Source organism: Trichechus manatus, unplaced genomic scaffold, assembly GCF_000243295.1.
Source record: "Trichechus manatus latirostris isolate Lorelei unplaced genomic scaffold, TriManLat1.0 scaffold00106, whole genome shotgun sequence".
In the NCBI taxonomy this organism is placed as follows: domain Eukaryota; kingdom Metazoa; phylum Chordata; class Mammalia; order Sirenia; family Trichechidae; genus Trichechus; species Trichechus manatus.
This window is the reverse complement of record NW_004444042.1, coordinates 6692876-6705812: the sequence shown is the minus strand read 5'-3', so window position 1 is coordinate 6705812 and position 12937 is coordinate 6692876. Positions and strand designations below refer to the sequence as shown.

Here is a 12937-nt window from a genome sequence, read left to right as displayed (position 1 = left end):
GACATCAGGCCTGAAGACCTGCATCTTCCTTCCACCCCGCACTTCCAAGTCTCACTGTCTTTCCAGCAACCATTCCTAGAGTCTCCAAGTCCCCCCCATATACCATCTAAAGGCAGGACACCCCATCACACTGGTCTCCAAATTTACCCAAAAGGAAGAGAAAGCGGGGTGACGAAGATGGCAGCAGGTGCTATTTTAATTAGGCATTGTGCCTAATTAATTCACATGTATGAGCTGTAGCCCTTGGTTGATATTATTTTCTTCATTATAAGACAAGGAAATAGGCTCAAGGAGGTTAAATAATTAGCCCAAATCATACAATATTTGCACTCAGGACCGTCTGACCCTAACTAAAGCCTCTCATCTTTCTAGTCTGCCAGGCTGATGCTTCTATCTCATAAGGGCTTGCTTGCCCCTAATGAGGGCCGCACAGCAAAATCATGAACTGCAATTATTCAAAACTGACTTGTGATTAAAAAAACAACCAACCAACCAACCAAAAATAAAAACGGGGGCACTAAAGTTAAAGTAGTCAAAAGTCACCAAAGCACCAAGCTTGGGATATTCCCAGGGTTCCCGGGATCCTCTGGGGGAAAGGCAAAGGAAGTTGGATTGCTGTTATCAGAATACACTGTGCAAATGGTGTTGCTTTTATTCAGATTCACATTTTAGTTCAATTTAGGTATTAAGACAAAGGCCATATGAAACCCTCCCTAGAGCTTCTATAAGCTCTGCAATTGCTTCTGGCTAACAGAATTACTTAGAGGGCCCAGGGTTTACATTTGTAGCTGAGTAGCTGACACGTGGAGTGGGTGGTTACCAGTGGAGAAAACAGTGATAAAATGAAACTCACGGCAGAATGGGAAAGGCCAAAGAAAAAGTGAAAAAGATGAAAAAAATAATAAGGAAGGGGAGAGTCTTGGAAAGGAGAGAGAAAGATGGGCAAAGGTGGCAGGGGTGGAGGCAATGATTCAGTTCCTCTTATCCCCCAGGGCTTCTAAGAATTGTCCAGAGTGCCTTCTCCCTATTCCAGGACTCCTGCATCCCTTGATATTCAGAAGGCGCCTAGCCACAACTTCGGAGCTCACAAATCACCAACAGTGCCCTGGTACTTGCTTACACATTCTTATTTTGGTTTTTATTTCCTCTGTTGTGAAACCTGCAGACACGGAGCTTCGTTATTACTTTCTGAGATCATCTCAACCTAATCTCAAATGGTTTCCAGTCCTTCTCGGGAAGAGGTGAGGCTTAAAGAAATCTAGTGAATCTGATTGTGGCGGCTGCCCTACCATACAGCAGCTGCAGACTCTGCCAGCTCCAGTGGGCACATGGGGTTCTGGGGCTGTGCCTTCAAAAGGGCTAGTTTAAGACCATTGTCAGAGCACAGGGAGTAAGCACACAGACCAGGGGCACAACAGGCAGGTAAAATAAGGGGAAAGCAGGCAACTGGGAAGAGGAGAAGGTGAACGGGAACAGAGGCGAAGGGGGAAGAAGGGGCAGGCAGGAGTATATCAGCAGCACGAACCCACTCACGATTCTCAAAGTAAAACTTATGGAAATCCATCCCTTCCACTAGGTTGCCAAGGGCCTCGGGCTCAAAGGAAGTGAGGCCAGGATCGCAAATCTTCCTGCAGAAAAAAAAAGCAGCTTGTCAGGCTCCTATGGGGGTTGTCTTCCTTCCTTGTCGGTGGCATTTGTCCCACAGCTGCAGGTTAGCTGTGTGCCAGGCCAGACAAGACAGCCAAGGTCTTAGGGGCCTGCCTGTTGGTCCGCTCAGCCCAGTCCTTTCTGCCCATAGCCAGGGCACGAGGGGCGAGCTCGATCACAGAATATCTACCTGGAAGGGCTCCCAGCCTAGGGGCCTGGTGTTTAATGCAGACACCCTGTGCCCAAAGCTCAGCTTTCCCTTCTCCAGGGTCCCAGCTACTTTCTGGGAGCAAGGAAGGCCTTGAGAGGCAACTGGATCTCAAGAACATGGATTTCTACTCACGTGTAGGCCTCAAAGTCCCCATTGTTGATGGCCTCAATCAGCTGTTCTGTGATCTTAATGATCTCCTGTTTTCGCACTGTGGGGAAAAACATCCAGCAACTTACCTGCGTGGGACTGGGGAAGCTCCCAAGGGTCAGACAGTCCACCCTAGTCCTTCAAAGAGTTCCCTGTGACCCCTTTGACAAAGACTTTCCTCTTCTCTGTCCTTAAGGCCCTTTGCAGAAGAGTGAGCCCACCCTTCTCTTCACCCACCCCACTGGTGTCAGTGGAGCCAATGGCCCCCTCCTCCTGAAGCCCACCCATTCGTTCTCTGGCCTTCGCCTCCTTCTCCATCAACAACCAGGTCTCAGCAAACACTCTTGTGTCTAACAGCTGAGGGGTCTGGCACATCATGAACACTCTACCCAGAGCCTATGTATCACATCCCTAGTAGGCTCAGCCTCTTCAAGAAGCTGTTTCCACTACCCAGTCACTTCTCCCACCCGAAGGGGCTCAGTCAGGTCTCAGTGACAGCCCCCCACTCAGTGGTCCAGAACCCAGCCAGGGATGGGGGCTCCAAAAGGAGGAGCAGAGCCCTAGGAAGGATGTGGCATTCTCTCCACCCTGCACATCTCCTCCATAAGTTTACAGGGCTTTTCTGGGATAAAGGATCTTGGAACTAAAAAAACTCTTCTCTTGACAGCCTCTCCCTAGAGAGATGGCTCCATTTACCCCGGACAAGCTTTGGCGAAGCTATAAATCTCATACCAGCTCTCATACCAGGATGTGTCCCTCAGGAAAACCAAGGCAAGGCTCAGACTGACAGGCAGGCAGAGTTGAGGTGCCCTAAGAGCCCTCCACCCCCTTCCCAAGCCAAGGGACTGCTGGCGACATCCTGCACTCATGGGCAGCTCACTTACAGGGAGCGCCACTATTAGCAGAGGGCACCGCCAGGGTAAGGGAGGGCTCGGACTGAGCTCGGGCTAACCCTGACAGCAGCCCCAGGCTGGCCCAGGACACAAGCCTTTCCTCACAGGAGCGAGAGGCTGCAAGACAAATGCAAGCATTAGAACAGAACCTGCACAGCCAAGGAGCACAGCCAGGAGGGGAGAGCAGCCAAAGGTACAGCCGGGAAGGGGCCTCACAGCCATCAGCACCATCAGGCGGCAGCTCCAGATGAGTAAACAGCAGGTTAGGGGAACCAATAAGCTCTACCCACATTCTAAAGGGGAAAGCAAGTGTGTGCGTGCACATGTGCATGGGCACGCACACACACACACACACACACACACACACACACATACATGCACACCCCCCTCCAACCCCACCAAACCCATCTGGAGGACCTGACTGGGGCCCTATGGGTGAAGAGGATCGTGCTTAGAAACCCTAAAAGGATTGACGGTGGGAGGAAAAGCAGCAGACAAAAGCATCCTCTATCAGACATAACTCAAACTATAAGTGAGAACTACCATTACTCCGGCCAGGCATCTAGTATTTTCTACTACATCATTTATTTTTCACCACAACACTAGGAGGTAGGTGCATTTTATTCCCACTTTACAGATAAGGAAATGAAGCTCTGGGAGGTGAAGCTACGTCACACATTTTTGCAGGTAGTGTGGCTGGGATTTGAACTCAGGTCTGTCTCACCCCGAACCCCATGCTCTTCCTCATGATACTATGCTGAGTCTCAGGAAACACCACATCCCCAAGTGCGATTGCTCTCGCATTCTCACCATGGCCCTCCACTCACCCCCGACCCAGGATCTGACTTCCGACTCTGCCCTTCCTCCTGGCTCAGTGCTGGGGCGAGGCCAGTGCCACCTCCCAGAGGCTTTCCACTCCCTCCCTCCATGCCACGTTCTTCTACCCACTCTGTTTCTGGTTTTTGGGCCCCAGTCTCAGGGGCCACTGGCCAATCTGCCCCCAGCTACAATGAACAGTGTCTCCAAATAGCTCCCCCACCCCTGCAGAGGCCATGCTCCCAAAGCTTACTAAGATGGGCAGCTGGGCTGGGCTGACAGCATTGGTGGGGGTCCCTGTCGGGCTTCAGGACGAGCCAGGGAGACGGAAGCCAGAATGTGCCTCCCTCACACTTACTGGCTGAGGAGCAGAGAGAAGGCTGGGGCTGCATGCCTGCAGAGGGGGCTGTTCTGTCCCGGGAGCTCCGTCCTTCAGGCATCGAGCTGCCATTCCCAGTGCGGAGCGGGGCAGCTAGCCAGCCAGGGCAGGGCAGGGCAAGGCAGAGCAGCCAAAACAAACAGAACAAGGCAGGTGAGCGAGCAAGCCGGACAGGACCCGAGCCCGTAGCACTGCAGAGCCGGGGCCAGGTGACGCCTCGGGCTGCTGTGGACACTGGACCACATCCCACGCCGCCACCTCTGCCAGAGAGGCCTCCCAGCTGAGAGCCCCAGGAAGGTGCAAGGACCTGGGCTTGTGGCTTCCAGAGGAGCCTTAAAACAGCCTGTACAAGGACTCCTGCTCCTGGGGAAGATGTTCTAGATGTCCACAAGGTCAAGAGCCCAGCAGTGAAGGTGCCTCCTACTTTGCCAGCATTGAACTGACTTTATCTGACCTTAATCCCAGCAGCCCTGGAGGCACTGTTATTTCCTGTCTTATAAATGTAGGCTTGCTATTTTTTTGGTTCCTAAAGGTTTGCTGTCCCTTTATTGCCCCGGGTCTGCTCTCTCAGCTCTGTCCTACAACGTTCCTCCATCTTTTCTGAAAGCTTTGTCTAAGGTCACCTACTGGAGCAAAGGAAGCATTTCCAAGAGGCCAAACTAAAGTGCCAGGAGTCCCAGGGGCCTGGACTGCCGTTCCCTCCCACACCCCTGGCGGTCTGGCCAGCTCCAGGATTAGGGTGGTACTCCTAACAGGACCAGTAGGATGTAGCCAAGTGTGGTTTAACAGACATCAGAGTCCCCACTCCATCATTCGTGCCAAGGCCTTATGACCTGAGTGACCAACTCATCCCGGTTTGCCTGAATTGTCCTGGTTTTAAAATGGCAAGTTCTGCATCAATTTAAAATTGACAGTACCTGGCCTAGGAGATGGTGTCCAGAGACGCAAGGGGTGGATTCCACGTCCTAGGAATCTCCTCAGTCCCAGGAAAACTGGGACAACTGGTCACCCCACTTGTGACTCACAATTGTGGGCTACTTCTGCAGGGACTCGAGACGTCCCTGTTCTGGGATGTTATATCACTATTAGCAACAGGAACAGTTACCTGAGTCCTGGCCCCTAAACAGGCTCAGCGAAAGCTCTAGTTTGGCTATTCTAGACTTAAAGTCAAAGAAGAGAAGCCTCTTACTCGACCCAGCAGCACCAGACAGGGACCTCATATCTTGGCCTACAGAAAGTAGCTTTTATGCCAAGCTCTCTCCTGGGATATAAGGAGCCACCATTCCCAGTTCTTGGGGCAGACAAGGCAGGCGCCACAGTGGAGCCAAGGTACTTGGGTCACTGCTGGGGTCCCTTCCCCACCAAGGGCCCAGCACATACCTTTAAGGTCCTCATCTTCCGTGGTGGTGTTGCAGCTCTCTGTGGAGCCCTGCAAGGCAAGAAGAACATATTCCTATTGGCTTGGGCCCTTGGAAACTTGGGGAGCCAAGCCCAACAAAAGTAGAGTATGTGTTTCTACAGGAGGTACAAAGAGGAATCAGAGTTCTACTTCCACCTTCTCCATCTGACTCTTATGAAACTCTGGGTTCCCAAGCCCCCTCCCAAGGCTGTTCCATCCACCCAGTTCCTTGGGCCAAAATCTAGAGTCATCTTGACTCTTATTTCTCTATTTCCCTTACATCCCAATTATCCAATCTAAAATTAAGTCTGTCCATTCTACCTCCAAAATAAAACCTGTGTCTTACCTATTCTCTTCAGTTGCACACTACAATTCGAGTCGAAGCTACTATCTGAATTACTACAACAGTTTCCTGGTCTCCTTGCTTCCACTCTTGCCTCCTCCCTAAATCCTGCCCATAACATGGCCTGAGTGATTTTTTAAAAGTGTAAATCAGATTGTATCACTCCTTTGCTTAGAACTGCCAGTGGCTTCTCATTTCTGCTAGCAGAAAATGCAAACTCCTACCAGGCCCTACAGAGCAGACTCTGCCTGCTCCTCCAAACACATCACCCTCCCGCCACTCTGCCCCTTGCTCACTGTGCTGTTAGCTCTGCTTGACATCTTCTCTTCCTCACACATGCCAAGCCTCTGCACCTGCCTGGGGCACTCTGTTCTGGAGTTTGCCTGGCTGCCTCCTTCCCGTCGTGTAGTTTTTGGCTTGAACATCACCTCCTGAGAGGCCCTTCCACCACTTAATTAAGGGCCCTGGACACTGGCTATCTCTTTCCTTTGTACCATTTTCTCCATAGCACTTTCACTATTGGATTTTATCATTTGATTATTACTTTATGATCTGTCTCCCCCTACCTCCCAGCTAAACTGTCCCTGTGGACAAGGACTTTGTCTTGTCACCTCTGTACACCAGGGCCATGGATGTTATTTACACTCAATAAATATTTACTAAATGGTAATGAAAACACGCAGACAAGACGACTGAGGGCATAAAGGGGCGAGCAGTGGAAAACGCTCTGGGGTCTGATTATATTCTTGCTTCTGTTTCTTTAGTTAACGTTTACTCTCATTTAAACTTCACAACTCGTGGACAAAGGTTCTATTCTTATCGCTAATTTACTGATAAAGAAACTGAGGTGCACAGGAGTTAACTGACTTGCTCAGCACCACAGAGCCAGGATTCGAACCCTGGTCTGTCTGACCACAGAGCCTTTGCTTGGAATCTCTAAGTATAATGCCCTTCCTAGAAGGGCAGCAACAAACAGGCACACGCTACCTCCAACCCAGACTTCGCAAACACCTCACCTTGGGGCGCAGCCCGTAGGTGTCAACCACAGGACCCATCGCCCCATGACCCAGCCCTGTTTCCTGCTGACCTGGAAAGCAGGAGACGGCTCAGGGGCCACTCACCTTGATCCCATCTGTAGCATTGTGCACCACGGTGGTTTGTGGCTCCTGTGAGAGAAGATGAGAATTACCCACTGGACCTGGGGACAGACCTACATACAGCTCTTCCCTGAGAGACCCCGCCCTCCACCTGGTACTCCCATAGACCCGATGATGACCACTGAGGCCTGGCCATCAGCCGTTCCCACAAGACCAAATATTCTGCCTCAGTTGGGGTCCAAGGTGACCGGGAAGCCCTGCATTTAAGGGATGGCACTGGCTTGTCAGAAGGAGAGGCCTGGCACTCAGCAGAATCAAACACCAGGGAAGCCGAGAGGACAAGGCCGTGGTTCCTGATCCATGCTGGTTCTCGTGCTCTTTCCCCAGGGGGGTCCCATGAGGCAGATACACTGGAGGAGCTATGGAATTGAGGGCACAGGCCGGGCCCTGCCAACAGTGTTCATCAAGGGATGGTGGGAGGCAGGGACATAGGGAGAGTGAATGATGAGGTCTTCCAGAAAGATGTGGGTATGCCCCTCAGCAAGCTGAGCCCAGGGAGCTGCCAGCATCACCCACCTTCTGCCTTCCCCAGAGCTCCTGTCTCTACAGTACTGCATGAGGCACCACGAGGGTCCACAGAAAGTAAAGGAGTAGCAGGCACAGTGACCCCTCCCTCTCACCCCCTTGCTCACTCTCTAGCTACCATAGCCGAGGGAGCTCTGAGCCCACAGAGCCCCTGGAAGAGCCCAGGAAGAACTCAGCACAGGACTCACTAGGAACCAGAGACCTCAGCACCATCCAGAGGTGGTGGCCACGGCCCTCCTCTTGCGCCTGGCTTTGCAAAGGAGAGGCTAAGGCAAGTTTTATGAGGAGGCCTCCGAAAACCGATGGTCCCAGGAAAGCTTCTACCCTCTCCTTGTATAAGCAACTCACCTTCCAGCCCACACAGCAGACCCGTTAGGGGCCCCTGCCTGGGGCTGGGAGATTCAGCAGAGAGCCCTGATCACTCTTCCCCCCCAACAGTGAAAGGAGCGGGAGCAGCAGTCTGCCGTGCAGGAAGGGACATGGCCAAGCGGGACAATGAAGGGGACGGGTCCTCAGGGGCAGTACACAAAGCAGCCTGCTCTACAGGGTCTGAGAAAGGAAAAAGGCCGAGGAAGCCTGGGAAGGGGAGACAAGAGGAGAAGAGGGAAGAAGCAGGAGGCAGCCAGGGGCAGAGGCGGAGAAGCTGTAGTCAGGAGGTACCATGGCCGTCTGCAAGGGCGCGAGCTCTTGGGCTGGGTTTACGAGACTGTTTTTGTTGTTGCTCTGTGGCTGAGACAAGAAAACAGATGGTTTAGTTCCTCCAGAGTCACCAAAGCAACTCAGGTTCGACTCCCAGACCTCCCTTGTTCCCTGGCCTGGCCCGGAGGAGGTAGGCCTGAGGTGGCCTCCATAACTCTATGGGGATGGAGCAATAGTTGGAGAGATGAACAGAAGGGGTGGGTTTTGGAGGGACCCAGAGACCTAGCTCTGGAGGCATCCTCAAGGTGGGACCAGCCCAGAGACTTGTTTTAAAGCATCTCTCCAGGTGCCATCTCATTATACAATCAAACTTGACCCGAAGAAAGTCAGGCTCTTCTCCCCACTTTACAGGTGGAGGAAAGGGTGGTTTATAAGAAAGCAAAGTTCAGAAACTCTGGGTCCAGCCTCCTGCTGTTCTGTTCAACCTACCACCTGGGTTTCCTTCTCCTTAAAAAGCCAATTTGAAGCCTGAACTGAAAAGGAGAAGAATGAGAAGAGAAAGAAGAACCGGCCTAGGAGATGATGTCCAGAGAGGCAAGGGATGGAATTCAACGTTGGATACAAAATGCATTCCCTGACCCCAGCGGGCAGAGAGGGCTGTGCTGCTCACCTTTCCGCCTGGCAGAGTGCCACAAAGGGGGCAGGTGAGTCCAGGTGGGGGCTGTGACTACAGTCCCAGAACCCAGCCCCCAAGAAAGAGTAGGCCACCATTCCTGACAGCAGCACAATCAGGGATATATCCTTGTCTTTCAAAATGTTATACAGAGCGGCAGAGTCCCCAGGGTGGGGAGTCAGTCGACGCTCTCTGCATCTTAAGATTCCTTAACCAGTGCATTCAGGCTCGCTGGGGGTCCCGGCAGGGTCGGAGGCCACAGAGGAGCAGCCTGATGCCTGTAAGTTCTTCAACAGGCAGAGAAACAAACATGTGGCTTCTGTCTCTGGCCAGGGCACGGATGAGGACACTCTGTTACAGCTAGGACATGCTTCTCTCCTAGCTGTCCAGCCTGTCCTACTTCTTGCCCAGAGGTCTCTTTTATGGCCCCTTGGACCAGAACAGAAGCCATCCATCCCAAGCTTCCTGTCAACAGCTGAGATACCCCCAAACCTAGGGCTAAGCATGGAACCTCAAGCCAGGCACCAAATGCTAAGAAGACTCCACTGAATTCTGTAGGATGGAGAAGAGGAGGTCCCAGGAATAGTCGGGATGCGGCTCTAAACCCCCACCAGCTTCAGCTCTCTTTCCCTGCAGCCAGGAAAGAGCAGAGCCCTCCTAGCTTGGCTGCCAATACTGACCTCCTGTTCTGGGCTGACTGGAGAAGCCTGTCCTGCCTGCAAAGCCCAGCTGAGAGAAAGACCCCAAGGGCATCCACGAACCTGCCGTATCTGCAGAGAGCTGGGATGTCACCCAAGTGGCCCCAGCTGTGGTTTTAATGGATGGCTTCATAATGACTCAGACTGTTATGTTCCCTCTGGTGCCTTGTGTCCCATGAGAAAGATGCATTCACTTGGATCTTTTAGCAGTTCCTCCCAGGGCTGGGTGGGAAGGATGAAAAGTGGGGCATAGCCTAACAATGGACACTTGCACAGGGGAAAAGGCCAGGAGAGCAGGACTCAGAGCTACGAGCCTACAACCAGCTCATCTGCCCACCACACCGATGCCTACTGGCCACAGGTCTGTAGGAAGAGGCTGCCGGTGCCAGCGAGCAGGGCCTCTCCTCCTGAGAGACAGTGAGTGGGGTGCCCTCCCTAAGTTTGCTGCCTGGCCCCAAATCTGTGCCAGCTTCACTTCCTGCCCTGGGCTGCTGGGGGCCGTCAACCTCCGCAGCAGGGGGTACCGCACCACATGTTCCAATGCCCATTTTGTAGGCCACCATGTGACCTCGGGCAATGGCCCCCGCCTAGCAGGACAGGCCATAGCTGCCCACACAGCACAGACATGCAGTGAGGATGGATGGAGCACACGCACATGGCAGAATGGGCTTGCGTGGCTGGCAGGCGCGTGCAGCAGCATGGAGTGGGCAGATGGGTGGGCAGGCAAGGCTCACCATTAGGTGCACGCTGGAACTCGACTTCCTTTTCTGGACACATCACAGCAAAAGGGAAAGAGAAGGGGAAAGAGGAGGTAAGAAGAGAAGCACAGAGACGCTGCAGCATTAGTGCACCCGCGTGGGCTCTGTGTTGGGGGAGGAAAGAGCAGAAGGAGCCTTGGAGTCTAGCACCAGAGCGGTTAACACAGCAACTAGGCACACACAGCCCTCCAGACCCAGGCGAGGAACAACTCCTTTGCTGTCAGGGTCACAAACACAGATTTAGTATATTCTGAGATGTCCCAGCCTTGCTCAGAGAGAGCTTCTTAAGGAGATTAAGTCACAAGTCTATGAGCGTAGGGAACGTTTTGCTGTAAATTTTTAGGTTGGGGTTATAAGGCTCACACACATACAAGTTATTTATTTTCTCTTAGTAGTAGGTCTGTCTGAAATTTGAGTAAGCAGCTACCAGGTAAATAGCCAAAACTATAGGCTGCATATTTTTTTAAATGCACATACTTAAAAGCAAAGCAACAGTTATTTAAAAACGTATTTTTAAAAAAGCTACTTATAGGTCGTCCTTGGCTTTAATACCTCTGACTTTTGAACCTAGTGCTTTTTGGATGAGATGTCAAACTTTTGAAAATCATCTAATAAACAGTTAAATTTTGGCATATCTTTGTTGTCAGTATGGCCGTGCTTGTTTATAAGATCTGAAGGCTTTATTGCATTTTGCAATTAGCAGGAAATGGAAAAATAAAAGTGCTGGTGATTAAAAGTGCAGGTGTCATAAAGAGACATAAATCATGAGGAATGCTGACAACAGTGAATTTTTTAGCTTCAATTAGATGCTCACTGGACTTTATGGGAAACACGAACACAGAATTACAGCCACATGACATACTGAAAATGTCTCTCAGAAGACTAGCTAACAGGTGAAGTGTAATTAAGAATTTTAAAATCAGCCCTCTGAGAAACAGAAACTTCCTCTGGAACGTTCTGTCTACTGTTTGACCTCTGCACATTGGTTTAACAATATCCAACAAATACTTATTGAAGGCTGTTCTAGGCACAGAGGATTTGGCAACAAACATATCAGTTCATAAACATTCCTGTCTTCAAGGAGCTTACATTCTACTTTAGAAGATGTTTTAGGGAATATATTATATTCAAAAGAAGAGAACTACAAATATTTAAAAGAATGACCTAGATTTAAAGAGAAACCTGAATATAATTAGGTATTGTCTGCATTAACCTTTCGTATATACCCACATACAAGATTTTATTTCCAAAGTATCCTTCAGAAAAGAGGGTGTTGCTTACATTCACGTATGTACTTATCCCTTTATCCAACTAGACTATTAATTCCTTGAGGGAAGGTCCATATCTTATCTTTGTAATCTCACAGCGTCCAGCAAGACACCTTAAAGTGAGTACATGATAAACAACGTGTGTTGAGTTGAACGGTTAGCAGACTGGTTTTTCCACAGGCAAAAGTATAGCACAGATTTCTAACCTGCCCTGAGTCATATCACTCAAAACTCTTCTGGGCCACTGGCCAGGCTCAGCATTCGGTCTGGTGGCCTTCAGGGGCTTGCTGTCAAAGGCCATTGCAGATGGCCTTCCCCTGGACCTTGCATTATTCAGAAGACTTTTCAGCTGTCTGCTTGTCAACCTAATAGAGAATATGTTCCCAACTTTCTCATTGCTTTTTTCCTTTTTAATGCAAGAAACCCTATATAATCCCTTTGCACTCAAAGGCTGTTTCCCTGGTTAGTGGATGATTTTAAACTCCTCTCTTCTTCTTCCTTTCAGGTTTCTGCCCTCAGCCATACACAGCTGGGCTCCTTCTCAGCCAGCACAAGGCCAGCACTACTGAAATACTAGCTCACTTTTATTTAAATTTTAAAACTTTATTTAAAAATTAAATAAATGAGACAACTTAGAGATTCAAGCCTCCTTTGTGTTATTAAACAAATATTCAAACAGTACTTAAGGAAATAACTATATCCTTTTCCTTTCTCTCTCTAGCTTTCCTTTATCTTTCTTTTCTAAAGATAAGCAGAATGCACAAGATGTCCTAGACTAGCCTCCTGAGACTTGAGAGTTTGTGGCACCTTAAGATTTGTCCTCATAAGTGGCTCCCACTATTCCACAGATCCTGGATCACTGGCATCCACCTTCAAAGAAACCCAAACAGAACCTGAAGTCCCCAAATTAAAGGGCACAAGTTAAGCAAGGTACTCAAACCAATGCCAGTATTTCTGGCACCTTGTGGAGTCTGAACAGTGAGAAAGAAACCTCCCTTTGAGCACTTAAATTTTGAGCACTTAAAAAAACAACAAACAAATCCCGCTGCCATGTTCCCCTTGGTGCCCCAGTCTCCCTTGAGAAAGAAGATACATTCACTTGAGTTTTTCAGCTGCTCCCCATAAGGGCTGGATGGGGGAAAGAGGAAGTACGGGCTGGGTTCCCCACGTATGTTCTCATTTAAAACATTTTATTGATTCCGACTCATGGTGACCCTATAGGGCAGGGTAGAACTGCCCCATGGGGTTTCCAGTCTTCACAAGAAGCAGACTGCCACATCTTTCTCCCTTGGTGGGTTAGCAACTGAGCGCTTAAGCACTGTGCCACCAGGGCTCCTTTGAACACGCAGGCAGCAGGAAATGGGGGAGGGGAGAGTCGGGAAAG

General features: G+C 50.4%; 1 protein-coding gene across 1 annotated transcript in view; it reads right to left on the bottom strand.

Moving 5' to 3' along the window:
• Window positions 1–12937, bottom strand: part of CAMK2G (calcium/calmodulin dependent protein kinase II gamma) — a 59305-nt gene that overhangs the window by 2722 nt on the left and 43646 nt on the right. The window contains exons 16-21 of the mRNA XM_023737722.1: window positions 8178–8246; window positions 6957–7001; window positions 5474–5522; window positions 4073–4186; window positions 1991–2066; window positions 1534–1628 (exon numbers count right to left, since the gene is read on the bottom strand). Coding sequence (XP_023593490.1) covers window positions 1534–1628; window positions 1991–2066; window positions 4073–4186; window positions 5474–5522; window positions 6957–7001; window positions 8178–8246 — 448 coding nt within the window. The remainder of the gene's footprint in view (window positions 1–1533; window positions 1629–1990; window positions 2067–4072; window positions 4187–5473; window positions 5523–6956; window positions 7002–8177; window positions 8247–12937) is intronic.